General features: G+C 41.7%; 1 protein-coding gene across 6 annotated transcripts in view; it reads left to right on the forward strand.

Annotated features, from left to right (window-relative positions):
* The window catches only part of LOC125455588 (TOG array regulator of axonemal microtubules protein 1), a 148,367-nt gene that overhangs the window by 88,631 nt on the left and 36,706 nt on the right, over positions 1-23,030 (forward strand). For 2 of the 6 annotated variants that reach the window (XM_048537744.2, XM_048537740.2), the window contains exons 6-10: positions 2,061-2,293; positions 3,613-3,713; positions 6,847-7,029; positions 12,380-12,481; positions 15,353-15,531. In XM_048537744.2, the coding sequence (XP_048393701.1) occupies positions 2,061-2,293; positions 3,613-3,713; positions 6,847-7,029; positions 12,380-12,481; positions 15,353-15,531 (798 nt within the window). The remainder of the gene's footprint in view (positions 1-2,060; positions 2,294-3,612; positions 3,714-6,846; positions 7,030-12,379; positions 12,482-15,352; positions 15,532-23,030) is intronic. The other 4 variants (XM_048537742.2, XM_048537743.2, XM_048537741.2 and 1 more) reach the window with 4 other exon arrangements.

Raw genomic sequence — 23,030 nt, forward strand, 5'->3', positions numbered from 1 at the left:
GAGATAGGTGTGGGGCCTGTGGCGGGAGGAGGGGATAGGTGGGAGGAAGGACAGGTGAGGGAGGTGGGGACCAGCTGGGCTGGTTTTGGGATGCGGTAGGGGGAGGGGAGATTTTAAAGCTTGTGAAATCTACATTGATACCATCAGCCTGCAGGGGTCACAAGCGGAATAAGAGTTGCTGTTCCTGCAACCTTCGGGTAGCATCGTGGTGGCACTGCAGGAGGCCCAGGATGAACATGTCATCTGAGTAATGGGAGGGGGAGTTGAAATGGTTCGTGAATAGGCGGTGCAGCTGTTTATTGAGAACTGAGCATAGGTGTTCTGCAAAGCAGTCCCGAAGCCTCCGCTTAGTTTCCCCGGTGTAGGAGAGTCCACAATGGGTACAGCGGATGCAGTATACCACGTTGGCAGATGTGCAAGTGAACATCTGCTTGATGTGGAAAGTCATCTTGTGGCCTGGGATGGGGGTGAGGGAGGAGGTGTGGGGGCAAGTGTAGCACTTCCTGTGGTTGCAGGGAAAAGTGCCGTGTGATGTGGGGCTGGAAGGGCGTGTGGTGAAGACAAGGGTGTCATGGAGAGTATGTTCCCTCCGGAAAAGCAGATAAGGGTGGGGATGGAAAAATGTCTTTGGCAGCGGGGTCGGATTGCAGATGGCGGAAGTGTTGGAGGATGATGCGTTGGATCCACAAGTTGTTGGGGTGGTACGTGAGGATGAGGTTTTGATTGTTATTACAGGTAGGGGGTGTGAGGGATGACTTGTGGGAAATGTGGGAGACATGGTCGAGGACGTTCTCGACCACTGAGGGGGTATGTTGTGGTCCTTGAAAAACAAGGACATCTGAGATGTACGGGAGTGGAATGCCTCATCCCAGGAGCAGATGCTGCAGAGGCGAAGGAATTGGGAATAAAGGATGGCATTTTTGCAGGAAGGTGAGTGGGAGGAAGTGTATTCTAGGTAGTTGTGGGAGTTGGTGGGCTTGAAATGGATATCAGTTTCTAGGTGGTTGCCCGAGATGAAGACAGAGAGGTCCAAGAAGGAGAGAGAGGTATTGTAGATGGTCCAGGTAAACTTAAGGTAGGGGTGGAAGGTGTTGCTGAAGTGGATGAACTGTTCGAACTCCTCGTGGGAGCACAAGGCAGCGCAGATACAGTCATTAATGTAATGGAGGAAGAGGTGGGGTTTAGGGCCAGTGTAGGTACGGAAGAGGGATTATTCCACGTAACCTACAAAAAGGTAGGTGTAGCTTGACCCCGTAAGGGTACCCATGGCCATTACATTTGTCTGTAGGAAGCGGGAGGAATTGAAAGAGAAGTTGTTGAGGGTGAGAACGAGTTTGGCTAAGCGGATGAGGGTGTCAGTGGAGGGGGACTGGTCGGGCCTGCGGGACAGGAAGAAGTGGAGGGCCTTTAGGCCATCTGTATGGGGAATGCAGGCGAATAGGGATTGGATGTCCATGGTAAAGATGAGGTGTTGGGGACCGGGGAATTGGACGTTCTGGAGGAAGTGGAAGGCGTAGATGGTGTCATGGACGTAGGTAGGACCAGGGGGAGAAAATGGAGTTGAGATAGGTGGAGATAAGTTCGGTGGCGCAGGAACAGGGGGGTAGACAGGCTTGTGGATTTTGGGAAGGAGATAGAAGCAGATAGTGCGGGGTTGGGGAATGATGGCGTTGGAGGCTATGGGTGGAAGGTCACCTGAGGTGATGAGGTTGTGGATGATTTGGGAGATGATGGTTTGGTGGTCGGGGGTGGGGTCATAATCTCGATTTTAATGGTATTTTTGGATTTGGACTACATCTCACATTGCTGATTAAAGAAGTATAGCTGGAATTATAGAAATAGAATTATAATTGGAGAGTAAGCGCTCAAAAATTCCAAAACAAAGTAATTTTAAAAATATTATTTGATGTATGAAAAAGCTATCTTGATATATTTGGTTGCAGTGCCTTATTTTCAGAATGAATTTCCAAATTCTTCATGAAAATTAACCTGCAAGGGAGTACTGTTGATCTCTCAGTAAGATTGCAGTTACCAAAGTGAGGTTCTCTTACTTCTTACAGATGATGAGTGCCCTAAAGTCTTTAAGAAACAGTGCTGCAAAGAAAAGAGCTAAACTGAGTAACAGTGCATCTGATGTTGAAAGCCCAGATTCAGCCCTCAAATTGGACCATTGTGTGGATCCCACATCACGTACTTCATCGCCTTACACAAGCACTTATAGTGAAAGTGATGTTTACAGCCAGGAGTCTTTGACATCACCATTGCCTTACAGCCCCTGTGACAAGAAAATAATGTAAATATCAACAGCGATAGCTTTCAGTATTACTGAGTTCTCAATATCTGCGCTGTGGGTGGATTAATACAGATATACTGGAACTCATCTTTCTGGGGATATTTTTAGCGTTCAAAAGTTAATACCTAAAATGTTGCACCTTAAAACATGCCTTATTTTCTTTATTCATTACTTTTCCTAGTTTCCAATTACAATTGTGGTTATAGTGCATAATTTAGTAAAAAAGAAAGTCTATATTTTGTAATAAAGCTTCTCGTGCATTAATTTGAATTCCTGTCCTCTTAATTGCCTGGGAACATTGAGACTATTTGCCAGCTGAATTAAACTCGTTTAATGAGAGGTAGCAATGAAACGTGCATTATCTTCCTAGTGATAATGGGAACTGCAGATGCTGGAGAATCCAAGATAACAAAGTGTGAAGCTGGATGAACACAGCAGGCCAAGCAGCATCTCGGGAGCACAAAAGCTGACGTTTCGGGCCTAGAAGAGGGGGATGGGGTGAGGGTTCTAGAATAAATAGGGAGAGAGGGGAAGGTGGACCGAAGATGGAGAGAAAAGAAGATAGGTGGAGAGGAGAATATAGGTGGGGAGGGGATAGCTCAGTCCAGGGAAGATGGACAGGTCAAGGAGGTGGGATGAGGTTAGTAGGTAGGAAATGAAGGTGCGGCTTGGGGTGGGAGGAAGGGATGGGTGAGAGGAAGAACAGGTTAGGGAGGCAGAGACAGGCTGGGCTGGTTGTGTGTTCCAGTCGGGGGAGGGGACGAACTGGGCTGATTTTGGAATGCGGTGGGGGAAGGGGAGATTTTGAAGCTGAAGTCCACGTTGATACCATTGGGCTGCAGGGTTCCCAAGCGGAATATGAGTTCCTGTTCCTGCAACCTTCGGGTGGCATCATTGTGGCACTGCAGGAGACCCATGATGCCCATTATCTTCTGAGCCTCAGTTTCAGATTCAGCACGATAAACGTTGATGTTATGACAATATTTGAATGGACCTTACTGTGATCTGCTCTTCAAGTATTTTTATTGGTCACTGTTTTATTTTTATTTTGCTTTAATATTCTTGTTTTCATTTTTTTTATTTTCCCTTTAGTTTCATTATTTTATCATGGTCTCATTCTCTAGCTTTGCAAAACTTTATGACCAATTTATCATGAAATGCTATGGCTGTCATAGTAATGTTTGTTATTTAAAGCTATATAAGTTGTTTTAAATTAGCACCAATCATTTTATTTGATGTGGGTTTGACTATACCTATATATTTTTAATTTTTTTGTGTGGATCTTTCAAACTCTTTGATGCATTTAATTTTGATTTCAGTAGGTCTGACGGGTGTTCCCAATTAGGATTTAAATTATGTCATGGTCAAATACCATCAGGAAAGGCCAGGCCTTCTCCAGCAGAATACAGCTCCATCTCAGGTACCACATTTTAAAACTTATTATGTATATGCTTGATAGAATACAAGGTAAGCCAAAGATGTGATATTGGCTTTGGAATGTATTTATTACATCAATTCAATTACTTGGAGCACGCTCATCAGTAATTTGGAAAACTACATCATTTTGTGTTACATAACTGCATATGTTGCTCAGTTAGTGACTAGCTCCAGTCTTTAGAAACTTGAGCCAAAGTTTATGTAATGTACAATCAGGCAGATGTAAATCAGACTCACTCAAACATCCCCTGCATCTGCTCAACAGCTTAGGTTACAATTAAGTTTTGATTCAGTAGTCTTTAGATGTGTGTATATGTCTTTATTAATAACATTTCTAGTTTACATCTCTTTTGTTATAATGGGCAGGCAATGGCATAACAGTAATGCTACTGGACTAGTAATGAAGACCCAAACTAATGCTTCAGGATGTAAAGGCGCTGCTGTTGGACTGGGGTGGACAAGATCAGAAGTCACACAACATCAGGTTACAGTCCACAGGTTACACCTGAAGGAGGAGCGAGGCTCAGGAAGCTTGTGTTTTCAAATAAACCTGTTGGATTATACCCTGGTGTTGTGTGATTTCTGACCTAATGCTTCAGGGACTTCGGTCTGAATTCTGCCACAGACATGGTGAAATTTGACTGGAATAAATCTGGAATTGAAAGCGAGTCTAACGGCAATCATGTAACCACTGTCGATTGCTGTTAAATTCCATTTGGTTCACTGATGTTCTTTAGGGAAGGAAATCTGCAATCCTTAACTAGTCTGGCCTATATATAACTCCAGACACACAGGATTGTAATCGACTCTTAACTACTCTCTGCAATGGCCAAGCAAGCCTTATAATGCTACGAAATATAAACAAATGATTGAAACTGAAAGAATCATCTGGCTTTGATCGAAGAACTGGAAATAACACAATAATCCCAAGCCTGTTGCTTCTGCAATGTCCTTTTTGGCAACATCTGGGGACTTGTCCATGATGTATCATAATTCATGTCCGTTAATAATTATTCATGATTGTATCACTGTTCATGATGACATATAATATTAACTACAGACATATGTGTACTAACCACCCCCTTCAGACTGACTCAGAAGTGCATTACCGTATTAGGTTACAAACCATTTAAAGGTCCGATTACATTCCACATTAAAGTGCAAACATGTATAACACACTAGCTTCATTTAACAAAGCTGCAAAAATATCACAGGATGAAACATTTTTACACTTCCATGCCAAAAGTAGTGTTTTTCATATTTAAACCTAGTCTTGATATAGATGTGATCCCCAACCCCTTACTCTAAACTCCTTTCCAGCCGGTGTGGCTCCAAGAATCATTCAAAAATAACAATTTGGATTAGCCCTCTTATTTAAAAGTAAAATGCCACTTCCTTGCAGACTTTCTTGTACTAACTTAAAAATATGATTTTTAGGTGACAGGATTTACCCTGCCTCATGTTTTTATTCAATGTCGTGTATATAAGCAACCTTTCACCTACTAATAAAACAGCGCTATATTTAGATCCACCTGACTTTGAATGAATGAAGGTATGAATGAAATCAAAAGCGCTACTATATCAGACATGGCTGTGAAACTGAATGAATGAATGAGTGATAGTAAACAGAACCCACAGATAAACGAGACTGTGAAACTGAATGAATAGAAGATTGTAAATAAAAGTCACAGACAGCTGCAATTGGTAAAAATCCAAACCTTTATTTAGCACACAGATAATTTTTTACCAACATTCTAACTTTGGAAATAACAGGATTAACGTCTTTCGAATTATGCAAGGACAAACCAGACAGACGCACTAATCTCGGTAGAATAACCGCCAACACTTAGCAAGTGTTTAAACCATCTCCGATTTCTTGCAGGACAGTTTTTCTGTGCAATAGCCATTACTTAGCACTCAAGTGTTAGAATGTTGATGTATTTACGAATTCTGTATAAAGGAGGCTATTTCTGAGCTCTGATTTTGGGATTCTACTTTCACTTCACGCCATGCTGCTGTGAATGTCCAATAAAGAGGCTATTTTTTCAACTCATTGATCTCAGTCGACTAATTCTTTGAGCATGATCCCACATCTAATAATTCTGGATTTGGAAGCTAGTCTAATGGCAGTCGTGTAACCACTGTCAATTGTTGTAAAATTCCGTCTGGATCACTGATATTCTTTAGGGAAGGAAATCTTCCATCCTTAACTAGTCTGACCTATATATAACTCTAGACACACAGGAATGTGGTCTACTCTTAATCACCTTCTACAATGGCCACACAAGCCTTGCATTCTATTGTAATGCTACGAAATCTAAACAAAGGAATGAAACTGAAAAGACATTCTGGCATTGATTGAGGAATGGAAAAGATACAGTAAACCCAAGGTCATTGCTTCTGCAAAGTCCTTCTTGGCAACATCTGGGCACTTGTGCCATATTAGGGAGAGATGTCTCAAAGACATGTCAAACTACGGTCTAACAAAGCTTTATTCATGGAATTACTTGTTACATACAAAATTTTAGGCACAACCATCACCATTCTCAGTGTATCACAGCAAGATAGATCCACCAGAGGTGGCCGTACAATGATATACACTCAAGGGGGCGGACTTTGATCTTAGAGTCCTGAGACTCACTCTGAGGTCTCATAGCATGAGGTGGAAGATAGCCAAGGAAATTTCCTGATTACCATCTGCCATCACTGGACTGTTAAATATAAAACTTCTATATAGGTTGTAGAATATAAATCTTCAGTCTAGAAATATTAAACAGTTATAATGAGACACTGCCTTGGTATTACCTCTAGTATTTTTCTTAGTATTTGATAGTAATTTGGTTACCAGAGTGTTTCCTATTAGTTTTTAGCTAAAATGTATCTTTAGGATTAGCTCCTGGTCTATAAAATGTGTAAGCAAAATATGTTCATCAAGAATGGGTCACAACAGGCAACTATCTTGTGATTCTCTGGGACTTGTGAAGGTGTTGCACCATTTCCATGGAATGCTGCAAGATATTTGGAAGAAAGGTGAAGAGAACCAAGTGATGCAAAGAGGGAGCAAAAATAGTTTCAAAATAATAACTGCACTAATAGTATTTTTTAAATTTTAACAGGAGTAACTTTCTGTGAAAGAGCAACCTCAGATGTGAGTATTGTTGGGCAACGCGTGATTTATGGAAGTGGACTTGCAGATTCTGAAGAGGGGAAACAAATTGAAGTGTCTCACTCCACTCCTCACTCTAAATTTCAATCCAAAGAGCATCAAAAAAATACAAATATTAATAAATCCACAAGAGGTCAGTGTAGTTATTCAAATAGGATAATTTACATATTGGTTAACAGTTGCACAATTTGTACTTTATTGACATATCCGATAACTGGCTGTTTTTGTACAGATAGTTTTTATTTATTTTGCAGTAATTAGCAAATTAAAAATTAATCATTTGCTACATGAATTTATCATAATTAAAAATGACAGTCTTTGCTGAAATAATAGCATTCATTGTGTGCACTTCAAATTCTAGGAACAATGGAAAATCTTTCTGAAATCAATCTTAAATTGTGGTTATGTGATGAGGCATTGTGTAAAACAATCACAGAGTGACACCCTAAGTTAAAATTTTGTACCTAAACAATTGTTGTCCATTTTGAAAATTTAAATCTGCTCCTCAAACTATATTTGGATTTCCATTGGGGAGAATTGCTGTGCAATTATAGGCTGTTTTGAGATTATATCAAGTCACAATGGCACAATTATTCAAATAATTTGTGTTCTGAATGTTGTTCTATTAGGATGGTGCAAATCACAGATGTTAGTGTAATGTAGATTAAGCTAAATGGAAAAAGAAATAAGATATAATTCATGGATCAATTCAATTCAGAAAAAGACTAAATATTTCCTCTGGAAAATGATTTATAGTTCCACACAAACATTGAAGAAGTACCTCAAGTATTTCTTTGAAGATAGTTCATGTTAATGTTTTGTTCAGGAGAAAAGGCAGCTAGCTTTGTGAAATTAAAACTGCCAAACTAAAGATCACTTCAAAAAGTTGTAGAATCATACAGTATGGAGAGAGACCCCTTGGTCCAACTCATCCATGCTAACCAGGTATCCTAAATTGAACTAGTCCTATTTGCCTGCATTTGGCCCAAATCCTTCTAAACCTTTCCTATTTGTGTACCTGTACCACTTCCTTTGGCAGCTCATTCCCTACATGCACCACTCTCTGTGTGAAAACATTGCCCCTCAGCTCCCTTTTAAAACTTTCTCCTCTCACCTTAAATCTGTGACCTCTAGTTTTGAAACCCCCTACCCTTTGAAAAGGACCTTGACTCTTCACCTTATCTATGCCTGTCATGATTTAATAAACCTCTGTAAGGTCACCCCTCAGCCTGCGACATTTTAGGGAAAGAAGTTCTAGCCTGAGACCCCCTCCTTGTAATTCAAGCCCTCCATTTCTGGCAACATCCTTGTAAATTTTTTCTGTACCCTTTCTAGTTTAACAGCATCCTTAATGTAGCAGGGCAACCGGAATTGTACGCGGTATTCTAAAAGTGACCTAACCAATATCTTGTACAACTGCAGCACAATGTCCCGACTCCTATACTCAATGCTCTGATCAATGAAGGTGGGCATCCCAAATGCCTTCTTCACCACCCTGTCCACTTGCGATGTCACTTCCAAAGAATTATGCCACAACTCCTAAGTCCCTTCTTTCAACAACACTCTGCAGGGCCCTCCTATTAAAAGTATAAGTCCTGCCCTGGTTTGCACACCTTGCAATTAAACTCCATGTACTCTTAGATAACCTTTCTCATTGTTCATGATATCACCAATTTTGGTGTTATCACAAAATTAGTAACTTCCTCCCATATGCTCATCCAAATCGTTGATATGAATGACAAACAGCAGTGGACCCAAAACGTATCACAGTGGCACTCCATTGGTCACAGGCCTCCAACCCAAATAGCAACCCCATACCACCACTCTTTGTCTTCTACCATCAAGCCAATTTTGTATCCGATTGCCTATCTCTCCCGAAATCCCATATGTTCTAACCTTACTAATCAGTCTAATATGTGGGACCTTGTTGAAGGCCTTGCTAAAGTCCACATAGAGAAAAGGTGAATATAATTTTATATAACTTATTTCAAATATAATATATTTCAAACTAAAACATTTCATTAAAAGTATTCTGCTGACTCCAAATGCCGAAGGATCTTTTGGCATTGTATGAATCGAAGTGCAGGAAATTGGGATTAGCGCATCTTTAGAGTTAGGTATTGTTGGTATAAATTCAAAGGGCCAAATGGCCTTTTCTGTACAGAATGAATCTATGACTACTGCTTTAAATGAGGGTATATAAATTTCTGTGTAATATTAGCATTCATTTTATAAAGAATTTAACACTCCTGAAGTTTATCTCTACCCTTTCAAATCTGTAAATTTGCAGTTTTGTTCCTTCTTGCTTATTGCATTGTTATAAATGTTGGGTACCCAAGTAATATTCTGTTGAGTTCAGTGTCACCATAAGACTTGTCTAAAGCAGACTGGGAATGTAGACTAAGGTGAAGGTCAATAGATGACCAGTGGCAAATATTAAAGGGGGTATTTCATAACACTCACAAAAAATTTATTCAGATCAAAAAGTACAAATTAATGACAAACAAGGTGCTGAAGGAAGGTATCCAATCCATAAGATCAGAAGAAATAGACACAGATGTTGGTTGTTCAGCCCTTCTAGCCTACTCAGCTATTCAGTAAGTTTATAGCTGATCCAACATGCCTAAAATCCACTTTCCTGCCCTTTGCCAGTAACCCTCACTAATCAAGAATCTATCGATCTTATCTTTAAATAAACACAAAGACCCTACCTCCGCAGCTCCCTGTGACAAGGAGTTCTAAAGATACACAACTCTGTAGGAGAAGAAACCCTCCTCATTTCAGACTTAAATTTGTGCCTTTTAATTCTGAGATGATGTCTTCTGGTCCTCAACTCTCCTGAGAAAGGAATCGTCCTCTTAGTATTTACCGTGTTGAGTCCCTTAAGAATTCTATATGTCTCAATATGATCACCTCTCATTCTTCTCCAAAGAGTAGAGTTCCAGCCTGTTTATCCTTTGTTCATAAAATATCCCTCCACACCAGGGATCATTTTCGTGAACTTTCTCTGAACTACCTCCAATGAAGTAAGATTTTGTTTTAATAAGGGACGAAAACTACTCACAGTACTCCAGATTTAGACTTACTGGCACCTTATACATTTATAGCAAGACTTCCTTATTCTTATACTCCAGCCACCTTGAAATGAGGGTGAATATTCCATTAGCCAAAACATTCCATTAATAAAAATCTTAAGATTTACAATATGACTAGTGTAGTGTAGGCCAGAGCATTGGGATTTTTTTTAGGAGCCAACGTAGGTGACAGAAAACAGCTAATAAAAAGAGAGAAAATTGTTTGTGAAAGTAATATGGCAAAAAACATAAAAACAAATAGTAAGAACTTCTAAGGGTATTTACAAAGAAACAGTAGATGAAGTGAGTATGGGATTTTTGAAGAATGTGGACTGGGAAATTGATAAAAGAGAGCAGGGAAATAGCAGATAATTTAAACAAATATTTTGCATCAGTTTTCACAGTGGAGGATACTGTAAACATCCCAAAAATATCAAATAAGCAAAGTGCAAATGGAGGGTGGGTCTTGTAACAGTCTCTATCACGAGGGATAAACTAATGGGAATAAAGGCAGGTGAGTCATCAGGATCTGATTGAGGATTAGTCAACAGAAAGAAGATAGTGTAGGAATTAATGGGTGGTGTTCAGGTTAGCAAGATGCAGCTAGTGGAGTGCCATAAGAATCAATCCTCTGACCTTGATTATTTGCTATCTATAGTATTGACTTGGAGGAGGGGACAGAGTACAACGCATCCAAGTGCCCTAATAATACAAAAATAGGTGGGAGGGCATGTTGTGATGAGGACACAAGAAAGCTGCAAGGGAATATGAGTAGGTTAAGTGAGTAGGCAAAGAAACTTGTCAAGTGGAGTTTAATGTTGTAAGGTGTAATGAGAAGTCATGCACTTTGCTAGGAAAAATCAAAAGGCAGGCTATTATTTAAATAGGGAGACTGCAAAGAGGTGCTGCACAGAGGGATCTGGTTGTTCTTATGTGTGAATCATGAGAAGTCAGCATGCATGTGCGACAAATAATTACAAAGGCAATTCAGATCTGGTCTTTATTGCTCAGGTGTTGGAATTTAAAGATAATGAAGTCTTGTTAACAACTCTACAGGATGCTAGTGAAGCCTCGCCTGGAAGACTGTGCAATGTTTTGGCCCCCGTAATTAAAAACAGGTATACTGATATTGGAGGCATTTTAAAAGAGATTCACTTGGTTGGTTATTGCAATGAAGGGGTTGACTTATCAATAATGGCTAAATGGGGCGAGGCATTCATCTACAGCATTTAGAAAAATGGCGGGGTGATATTATTAAAATATGCAGGATTCTTTAGGAGACTTAACAGGGCAGATGTTGGGATGTTTTGACTGGTGAGGAAATCTCAAACTAAGGGACCTAGCTACAGAATAGGGAGACATTCATTTAAACTGAGATGCGGAGGAATTCCTTCTCTCAATGTAGTGAATGTCTGGAGTTTTCTATTCTAGAGAGTTGAGGTGGCTAGATCACTGTAGGTCATTAAAGAGGAGATAGATTTTTGAAATATTGAGGAGTTGAGGGCGATAATAAGCTGGCACAAAAGAGGAATTGTAGCCTGGGGCAGATCACCCATGATCCTATAGAATGGCAGGGCAGGTTTCAGAGAATGAATGGTTTACTACTCCTGTTTCTCATTTGCTTATGTTCACACTTGAATGAAGACCATATAATTTATTTAAGGGATTTTATTGGCAAAAGAGAAATGGAAATCTTGAACATTTTCACTGAAGTCACTGAGAGGTAGCTCTAGGATATTTTTCCACAAACACTTACAGAGGAGCTAGCAAGATCTGCAAAATGCTGGAGTCAGAGTCAAAACAGTGTGGAGCTGGAGGAACAGTGTAGGTCAGGCAGTATCAGAGGAACAGAAGAGTCAACTTTACAAGTCCTGACCCAGACTGTTGACTCTTCTGCTCCTCTGGTGCTGCTTGAAATGCTGTGTTCTTTCAGCTCCATATCTATGGAGGAGCCTTGAGTAACAGACCGCAACTTCCACGCCAATATCTGTAAGTTATAGTCAGTTTCAGACGGGCAATGAAATGAACCATTAGCCACCTTTCTCCCCAGACCACCATTAAATTGTGCCCAACAGATTGCTGCCTTTAGATGGGAAAGCTACCAATCAAAGCAATCATGCTCAATAACGAGTATTTTCGTCTCCCCATTTTATACCCGTTCACCAGTCACACCCTCTAAGTTTCAGTCTGAGAGTGTGGAACCTATATTAAATTGCACATCCAAAAACCCTGCTCTTAATGCTTACAAATGAAAATAACTTCCAGAGCTGATGAGGCTAATAGTTCCCTTATTTCTTTCTATTACAGTACTGACCATGTTTCATTGCTGGGAATCATTTTGAAACATCCTACAACTGTCAATGGCCTTGTGTATACAAATTATTGTTTTTCAATTTAACTAACAAATAGCTGTTTTAGGGCTAACAGGATCCAGCTTTAGTATGCAGCAGATGAACAACTATGATTCTGGAAATGGGCTCTCCGAGGACTCTGTAGTCGTTGTAGGAAAAGGTATGTTGATTGAATATTTGTTCTTTTCCTTGTTCTTCGTGTGTCATGATGAAAAGTCCTCTGAATCCTATTCACTGAGAAAACAAAGTGTGAAGCTGGATGAACACAGCAGGCCAAGCAGCATCTCAGGACCACAAAAGCTGACGTTTCAGGCCTACACCCTTCATCAGAGACGGGAATGGAGAGATGGTTCTGGAATAAATAGGGAGAGAGGGGGAGGCGGACAGAAGATGGAGAGAAAAGAAGATAGGCGGAGAGGGGAGTATAGGTGGGGAGGTCGGGAGGGGATAGGTCAGTCCAGGGAAGACAGACAGGTCAAGGAGGCGGGATGAGGTAGTAGGTAGGAAATGGAGGTGTTGCTTGAGGTGGGAGGAAGGGATGGATGAGAGGAAGAACAGGTTAGGGAAGCGGAGGCAGGCTGGGCTGGGTTTGGGATGCAGTGGAGGGGGTGATGAGCTGGGCTGGTTTTTTGATGCGGTGGGGGGAGGGGAAGAACTGGGCTGGTTTTGGGATGCATTGGGGGAAAGGGAGCTTTTGAAGCTTGTGAAGTCCACGTTGATACCATTGGGCTGCAGGGTTCCCAAGCGGAATATGAGTTGCTGTTCCTTCAACCTTCGGGTGGCATCATTGTGGCACTGCAGGAGGCCCACGATGGACATGTCGCCTGAGGAATGGGAGGTGTAGTTAAAATGGTTCACGACAGGGAGGTGCAGTTGTTTATTGCAAACCGAGCGGAGGTGTTCTGCAAAGTGGTCCCCAAGCCTCCATTTGGTTTCCCCAATGTAGAGGAAGCCACACCGGGTACAATGGATACAATATACCACATTGGCAGATGTGTAGGTGAACATCTGCTTAATATGGAACGTCATCTTGGGGCCTGGGATGAGAGTGAGGGAGGAGGTGTGGGGCAAGTGTAGCACTTCCTGCGGTTGGAGGAAGGTGTCGGGTCTGTTGGGGTTGGAAGGGAGTGTGGAGCGGACAAGGGAGTCACGGAGAGAGTGGTCTCTCCGGAAGGCAGACAAGGGTGGGGATGAGAAATGGCTTGGGCGGTGATGTTGGATTGTAGATGGTGGAAGTGTCAGAGCATGGGCCCAAAAAGCTGTGCCTGCCTCTTTGTAGGCTACGTGGAACAGTCCCTCTTCCGCACCTACACAGGCCCCAAGCCCCACCTTTTCCTCTGTTACATTGATGACCAAATCAGCGCCGCCTCTTGCTCCCTAGAGGAGCTTGAACAGTTCATCCCCTTTGCCAACACCTTCCACCTCAACCTCAAGTTCACCGGGGCCATCTCCAACACATCCCTCACCTTCCTGGACCTCTCAGCCTCCATCTCAGGTAACCAGCTAGAAACTGATGGCCATTTCAAGCCCACCGACTCCCACAGCTACCTACAATACACCTCCTCCCACCCACCATCCTGCAAAAATTCCATCCCCTATTCCCAATTTCTCTGACTCCGCCGCATCTGCTCCCAGGATGAGGCATTCCACTCCCGCTCATCCCAGATGTCCACATTGTTCAAGGACCGCAACTTTCCCCCCGCAGTGGTCAAGAACGCCCTTGACCGTGTCTCCCGCATTTCCCGCAACACATCCCTCACACCCCGCTCCCACCACAACCGCCCCAAGAGGATCCCCCTCGTTCTCATATACCACCCGACCAACATCCGGGTACAACGCATCATCCTCCGACATTTCCGCCATCTACAATCCAACCCCACCACCCAAGCCATTTTCCATCCCCACCCTTGTTTACCTTCCGGAGAGACCACTCTCTCCGTGACTCCCTTATCTGCTCCACGTTCCCCTCCAACCCCACCATGCCCGGCACCTTCCCCTGCAACCACAGGAAATGCTACACTTGCCCCCACACCTCCTCCCTCACCCCCATCCCAGGCCCCAAGATGACTTTCCATATTAAGCAGATGTTCACCTGAACATCTGCCAATGTGGTATACTGTGTCCATTGTACCCAGTGTGGCTTCCTCTACATTGGGGAAACCAAACGGAGGCTTGGGGACCACTTTGCAGAACACCTCCGCTCGGTTCGCAATAAACAACTGCACCTCCCTGTCGCGAACCATTTTAACTCCCCCTCCCATTCCTCAGACGACATGTCCAACATGGGCCTCCTGCGGTGCCACAATGATGCCACCCGAAGGTTGCAGGATCAACAACTCCTATTCCGCTTGGGAACCCTGCAGCCCAATGGTATCAATGTGGACTTCACAAGCTTCAAAGTCTCCCTTTCCCCCACTGCATCCCAAACCCAGCCCAGCCTGCCTCTGCTTCCCTAACCTGTTCTTCCTCTCACCCATCCCTTCCTCCCACCTCAAGCAACACCTCGATTTCCTACCTACTAACTCATCCCACCTCCTTGACCTGTCTGTCTTCCCTGGACTGACCTATCCCCTCCCTACCTCCCCACCTATGCTCCCCTCTCCACCTATCTTCCTTTCTCTCCATCTTCTGTCCGCCTCCCCCTCTCTCCCTATTTATTCCAGAACCCTCTCCCCGTCCCCGTCTCTGATGAAGGGTCTAGGCCCGAATTGTCAGCTTTTGTATCCTGAGATGCTGCTTGGCCTGCTGTGTTCATCCAGCCCCACACTTTGTTATCTTGGATTCTCCAGCATCTGCAGTTCCCATTATCACATCTATTCACTGAGAACCCTGCATTACAAAGAATGGCAGAGCTATGCAGGACTGTCCATATTATTAATAAATAAATGGTTGTAATTCTGTAAATATTCTTCTGTCATTCATTTGTTGTAATTTAAATATTTTTGTACTGCAATTTATAAATCAATAGGATTAGATATTGTATATTTGAAAACAAGGTACTGCTTGCCAATTTTTTTTTTGCTTTCTTAAGGAGTCTTTGGCAGTCCTCAGACAGTTTCAGTAACAAACAGCCAAGCCATTATCCCATCTCTTGACAAGGCTGAAATGTGTGACCTAAAGCAAACAATGGATCCTCCTTCAGGAGTCTATGGAAGGGCTGTACCTCAAAGTTATCAACCTGGTTTTGATGCTTCAGAGAATGAGAAAGAGGTAATGTTACAGTAACACTTCAACAGGAGGCAATCAGTTTTAAAACAAATGAGCTGGTATGCAAGCTGGATATTAATAAGTTTCTTGATATTGTATTGCTGAAGAAAGAGACACATTCAAGATTTTAATTTTGCACTCATCAAGGCAGAAGCAAAAATGGAAACTTCAAAAGGCATATGCTGCATGAGAGAAACTGCTTTGTTGGCAAGTTGCACCTGCTTGGTTGGCAAGTTGAACCATTTGAGGCATTATCTCTATTGGCAGCATCTCAGCCAGTCAAAGTTCACTTGGCAATCGTGCTGTGAAATATAGTTTTTTTTTATTCATTCAAGCATCATTGAATTGGTGAACATTTATCGCCCATCCCTAATTGCCCAGAATGCAGTTTAGAGTCAATTACATTGCTTTGGAGTTGGAGTCGCAATTAGGCTAGACGAGGTAAGGATGGCAGTTTCCTTCCCTAAAGGACATTAGTGAATTAGATAGGTGCTTACAACAATGGATTCATGGTCATTATTAATCATAGACTTTTGATTACAGGTTTTTTTTTAATTGAATTCAAGTTCCACCATTTATCATTAGCATGGTGGGATTTGAACTTGGGCCCCCAGAACATTTTCTGGGTCTCTAACAGCCCAGTGATAGTGCTACTAAACCATTGCCTCCCCTTCGGTTTTGTTTGTTGCTTCCTTTGAAGTTTGGCATTGTTGCATCTGTCCTGATGTGTGAAAGATGAAAATCATCACCAGTGTCTTTTTTTTTGCAGAAATGTTACAATGTAAACGACAGTATTGTCATGGTATCAAGAGTGAATGCTTCTGATTTGTACGTACAGGGTAATACACATTGCTGTTTTTATATTTCAACCAGAGAAACTTTTACATCAGCACTTGTCAACCATTCTCACTTTAGCTTTGTTTCAGCGCTGAGTTAATTCAGCTACTATGTTAATATTCCACATTCTCAATCTCAGAACGGTCATTGCGTATGGGTTAACTCTGTGGCCTTGCTATTTATTTGATTCAGTTCGAATCAGATTGACTGTTTTATGTTGCAAAACGATGGCCATTGAGAATTTGAGACCAAAATATATTTATGAGTACAATGTAGTCAACAGACTGACGGAACTTATATTCCATCCGTGTCAAATAGATTTAAATCTAGCTATTCAGGCAAATTGAAGAAGGTGATTCACCGTCACTTTTTCAAGGACAGTCAGAGAAAGCAACAAATGCTTGCCATAATACAAGTTTCCACAACCTGGAAATGTATCTTTGAAAGAGTTAACGCATGATTGTTACAATCCTGTTAAAGTCTGTTAGCATTTAAGGAAGAAATTTGAACGCTCATTAGTTAACTGATAGAATTATACCACATGTTTTCATATTTTTGGACAAAAACAGACTTTATTGTTCTTGAAAAGAAAAGAAACTAGTGCTAACAAAGTGTGGAGCTGGACGAACACAGCAGGCCAGGCTGCATCAGAGGAACGGGAAAGCTGATGGGTCAGCTGAAATCTGAAGAAGGGTCCCAACCCGAAACATCAGCTTTCGTCAGTGTTCATTAGCAGCAGTGTGTACTATCTACAAGATGCACTCCAGAAATTCACCAAAGATCCTCAGACAGCAACTTCCAAACCCATGACCACTTCCATTTAGAAGGACAAGGGCATCAGACATATGGGAACACCAACACCTCCAAGTTCCCCTCTAAGCCACTCACCATCCTGACTTGGAAATATATCGCCATTCCTTTACCGTCAAAATCCTGGGATTCCCTCCCTAATAGCATTCTGGGTCAACCCACAGCAGGAGGACTGTAGCAGTTCAAGAAAGCAGCTCACTACCACCTCAAAGGCAACTATGGATGGCCAAAAAATGCTGGCCAGCCAGCGATGCCCACATCCCTCAAATAAATAGAGGGAAAAAAAACTGCCAAGTTTAAATTGTTTTTAGGATTATTACCAATCAGATTATTACCAATTTTTCTGAATCAGAATTTTTATTACTTTACCTTTAATGCACTAATCTCCTAAACCTAAAGTCATGTTCTAAAAGCTATGAATTATGATCTAGATATTCACAAGACAATTCACAATGCATGACAAGTTTTGATGTAAAACTAATGGTCAATCTAATAGCACTTGCCTTTATTAATGGGCGCATGCTAGAGCAACTTGAGTAAGAGATAGGAGAATGATTAAACATGAATATCCAAAAGCTGGTTTTCAGGTTTCTTGACAAAAATAAACATCTCACAATAGAAAACACCACTAAAGTATATTGATGAGGTTAAACTGCAGAAATTCAAGGAGCTAGGGTGGAAGCTTAGAGCTAGAACAAACAGAGCTGTTATCTCTGGTTTGTTACTTGTGCCATGTTCTAGCGAGGTGAGGAATAGGGAGAGAGAGCAATTGAACACTTGGCTACAGGGTTGGTGCAGGAGGGAGGGATTCAAATATCTGGATAACTGGGGCTCATTCTGGGGTAGGTGGGACCTCTACAAACAGGATGGTCTACACCTGAACCAGAGGAGTACCACCAATATCCTGGGAGGGAAAATTATGCTAATTTTCTTTGGGAGGGTTTAAACTAATTCAGCAGCGGGATGGGAACCTGAATTGTAGCTCTAGTGTACAGGAGGTTGAGAGTTGTGAGGCCATGACTAAGGTTTCAAGGTCGCAGGAATGTACCGGTAGGCAGGAAGGTGGTTTGAAGTATGTCTACTTCAACGCCAGGAGCATCTGGAAGAAGGTGGGTGAACTTGCAGCATGGGTTGGTACCTGGTACTTCGATGTTATGGCCGTTTCAGAGCAGGGATTGGAATGGTTGTTACAGGTTCTGGGGTTTAGATGTTTCAGTAAAATCAGGGAAGGTGGTAAAAGAGGGGGAGGTGTAGCATTGTTAGTCAAGGAAAGTATTACAGTTGCAGAAAGAATGTTTGATGAGGGCTCGTCTCCCGAGGTAGTATGGGCTGAGGTTAGAAACAGGAATGGAGAGGTCCCTGTTGGGAGTTTTCTGTAGGCCTCTGAAAGATTCCAGAGATGTAGAGGAAAGGATTGCAAAGATGATTCTGGATAGAAGCGAAAGTAACAGGGTAGTTGTTATGGGGGCCTTTAACTTTTCAAATATTGACTGGAAACACAATAGTTTGAGTACTTTAGATGGGTCAGTTTTTGCTGAATGTGTGCAGGAGGGTTTCCTGACACAGGATGTAGATAGTCCAACAAGAGGCAAGGCCACATTGGATTTGGTACTGGGTAATGAACCAGGCCAGGTGTTAGATTTGAAGGTAGGTGAGCACTTTGGTGATAGTGACCACAATTCAGTTATTTTTACTTTAGCGATGGAAAGGGATAGGTATGTATCACAGGTCAAGAGTTATAGCTGGCGGAAAGGCAATTATGAGGCGATTAGGCAAGATTAGGGTGCATAGAATGGAGAAGGAAATTGCAGGGGCTGGACACAATTGAAATGTGGAGCTTATTCAAGGAACAGCTACTGCGTGTCCTTGATAAGTATGTACCTGTCAGGCAGGGAGGAAGTGGTTGAATGAGGGAATCTTGGTTTACTAATGAAGTTGAATCTCTTGTCAAGTAGAAGAAGGAGGCTTATGAGTACTGTCTTGACATTTGGAAAGCACTTCTTGGACATTCCTATCACAGCTTTTCAGTGTCATCCATGTGAGCGCAGAACATAACAGGGACACATTGCATGCTTCAATTTCGACAATTACTAGTTTCATCTTTCTACATATGAGAATAAAAACTATCAGTCGAAGCAGGCAATTCAGCCCCCGAGCCTGCTCTACCATTTGATACAATTATGGCTGATCCCATCTCAGCGTCAACTGCTTATGTAAAGATGAGGTATGAAGGCTTAGTTCAGGCACTTGAGAGTTACAAGTTAGCCAGGAAGGATCTAAAGAGAGAGCTAAGAAGAGCCAGGAGGGGACATGAGAAGTCTTTGGCAGGTAGGATCAAGGAAAACCCTAAAGCTTTCTATAGGTAAGTCAGGAATAAAACAATGACTAGCGTAAGATTAGGGCCAGTCAAGGACAGTAGTGAGAAGTTGTGCATGGAGTCCGAAGAGATAGGAGAGGCGCTAAATGAATATTTTTCGTCAGTATTCACAGAGGAAAAAGACAGTGTTGTCGAGGAGAATACTGAGATACAGACTATTAGACTAGATCGGATTGAGGTTCATAAGGTGGAGGTGTTAGCAATTCTGAAACGTGTGAAAATAGAGAAGTCCCCTGGGCCGGATGGGATTTATCCTAGGATTCTCTGGGAAGCTAGGGAGGAGATTGCAGAGCTTTTGGCTTTAATCTTTATGTCGTCATTGTCTACAGGAATAGTGCCAGAAGACTGGAGGATAGCAGATGTCCCCTTGTTCAAGAAGGGGAGTAGAGACAACCCTGGTAATTATAGACTGGTGAGCCTTACTTCGGTTGTGGGTAAAGTGTTGGAGAGGATTATAAGAGATAGGATTTATAATCATCTGGAAAGGAATAATTTGATTAGGGATAGTCAACATGGTTTTGTGAAGGGTAGGTCGTGCCTCATAAACCTTATTGAGTTCTTTGAGAAGGTGACCAAACAGGTGAATGGAGGATAAAACGGTTGATGTGGTGTATATAGATTTCAGTAAAGCATTTGATAAGGTTCCCCACAGTAGGCCATTGCAGAAAATACAGTCATGGGATTGAGGGTGATTTAGCGGTTTGGATCAGAAATTGACTTGCTGTAAGAAGACAGATGGCGGTGGTTGATGGGAAATGTTCATCCTGGAGTTCAGTTACTAGTGGTGTACTGCAAGGATCTGTTTTGGGGCCACTGCTGTTTGTCATTTTTATAAATGACCTGGATGAGGGCATAGAAGGATGGGTTAGTAAATTTGCGGATGACCCTAAAGTCGGTAGAGTTGTGGATAGTGCGGAAAGATGTTGCAGGTTACAGAGGGACATAGATAAGCTGCAGAGCTGGGCTAAGAGGCAGCAAATGGAGTTTAATGTGGAAAAGTGTGAGGTGATTCACTTTGGAAGGAGTAACAGGAATACAGAGTACTGGGCCAATGGTAAGATTCTTGGTAGTGTGGATGACCAGAGGGATCTTGGTGTCCATGTGCATAGATCCCTGAAAGTTGCCACCCAGGTTGATGGGGTTGTTATGAAGGCGTACCGTGTGTTAGGTTTTATTGGTAGAAGGATTGCGTTTCGGAGCCATGAGGTCATGTTGCAGCTGTACAAAACTGTGGTGCTGCCGTACTTGCAGTATTGCGTACAGTTCTGATCGTCGCGTTATAGGAAGGATGTGGAAGCATTGGAAAAGGTGCAGAGGAGATTTACCAGGATGTTGGCTGACATGGAGGGAAGGTCTTATGAGGAAAGGCTGAGGGACTTGAGGCTATTTTCGTTAGAGAGAAGAAGATTAAGAGGCGACTTGATAGAGACATACAAGATGGTCAGAGGATTAGAAAGGGTGGACAGTGAGAGCCTTTTTCCTCGGATGGTGATGGCCAACACGAGGGGACACAGCTTTAAATCAAGGGGTGATAGATATAGGACAGAAGTCAGAGGTAGGTTCTTTGCTCAGAGAGTAGTAAGTGGAATGCCCTGCCTACAACAGTAGTAGACTCACCAACTTAAAGGGCATTTAAATGATCATTGGATAAATACATGGATGATAATTGAATAGTGTAGGTTAGATGGGCTTCAGATTGGTTTCACAGGTCAGTGCAACATTGAGGGCCGAAGAGCCTGTACTGCGCAGTTATGTTCTCTGTATTTGCATATATGGACTAAACTATCTAAAGAAAATTTAGCCTTATTCTTTCAAGTCTGAGTGTTCTTTTAATGTAGTTTTTCTTTATTTTTCTTGTCTATTTTTCCCTCAGTTCAATGTTTTCTTTACTCTTCTGTACTTAGTTTTCTGATTTAACAATAAATTAGAGAGAGTGAGGTCACATTTCCTTTTCAGTGCTTGGACTATTTCATAATTCTTCAAGCTGAGTGTTGAAGGAGATAACAGCTGCTTGCACTGTACACTTGTACCAGATGCCATGTTTCCCTTAGTGTTAGCTTGCTTTTTAAAAACTTACCACACCACAAATTAAAAATCCTAATCGTGCAAGAGTAATGGTGGTTGCCATAAGATGCTGTATTCCATCACATTGAGATCTACTCTTGGTGGATAATTTATAGCTTTATAATTCTTGGATTGCCTGTCAAGTTAAATTTGATCATCTAAATCTGCAGCATTTTTTAATTTTTAGAGTATACAATTCTGTTGAAAGTAGTTCTTTTTATTCTTTCATGGGATGTGGCATAACTGACAAGACCAGTATTTGTTGCCGATCCCTAATTTCCCTTGAATGGAGTGATTGGCATGGTCATTTTAGAAAGCAATTAAAAGTTAACAGTCAACTGGTGACATATGTAGGTCAGATCGGGAAAGAATGGCAGACTTCCTCCTCTTATAGGGCATTGATAGTGTCATGGCCTCCACTACTGCTGCTAGTTTTATATTGTCGATTTCTTAAATAAACTTACATTCCATCTGCTGCCGTGGTGGAATTTGAACCAATATACCAACGCCTTTAGCCGGGGCCTCTGGATTATCAGTCCATTAACATTATTACTAAACCACTGTCTCACTAAAGCTTTAACAATTGTGCAAGGTAAAATTAATGCTAATTCACTTGTAACACACTGCAATGAGTTTCGAATTTCCAAAGGAAAGTAATCTTAGCTTTGACTTTTTCATTTGACTTAAATATATGTATTTAAATCATCATTGAGTTGTAGAAGACTTGAGTATTCAGAAAGAATTCACATGTTGTCAAAACTTTTCATCTTGCACTCATCTGTCAATTTGCAAGAATATCAACTTAAGGGCAACATCAATATTATACTGTATGAAAGGAGGCTACTTATTGGTTGGCTGGGGGATTATGATTTGTAAAGGTGCTATCATAGAGATGGCAATAATTAATGATGTCTGACAGCTAAATTTTAAACCAGGGAAGTTGCTCTGACTGAGAAATGAGCTAGTGAATGGCTTTCACTTATTTTGTTGAGTTGAAACAGATGTGTTGCATGTATACGTTCTTTTGTCTACAAAGAAGGAGGCCCTATGTATTAACATGTAACTTTCAATGTACACAAGTGTGACATTCCGTAAGTATAACTCTTAATCTTAATTGGTTTTCAATATATTTCTTTGTATCCTCAGAATTATATAACAACTGTAATCCAGTAATGGAATCACATCTAATTTGGACAATGTGTTGTGACACGTGCAAGACTGGTTGATTATAGTTTGCTTGTTGCGAACAGCCAGAGGGATGTGCTGTTCAGTATGATCCACCAGTCTCGAGAACATACAGCTTACATAGATTGATATTGAAATTTGCGAGATGAGGAAACCTTTTCTTTTGGCTTGATGACAGTATCCTGTTGATGGCAAACACCATTCATATTGCTGCTATATAGTACTTGTT

The sequence above is a fragment of the Stegostoma tigrinum genome, chromosome 10 (assembly GCF_030684315.1).
Source record: "Stegostoma tigrinum isolate sSteTig4 chromosome 10, sSteTig4.hap1, whole genome shotgun sequence".
Taxonomy (NCBI): domain Eukaryota; kingdom Metazoa; phylum Chordata; class Chondrichthyes; order Orectolobiformes; family Stegostomatidae; genus Stegostoma; species Stegostoma tigrinum.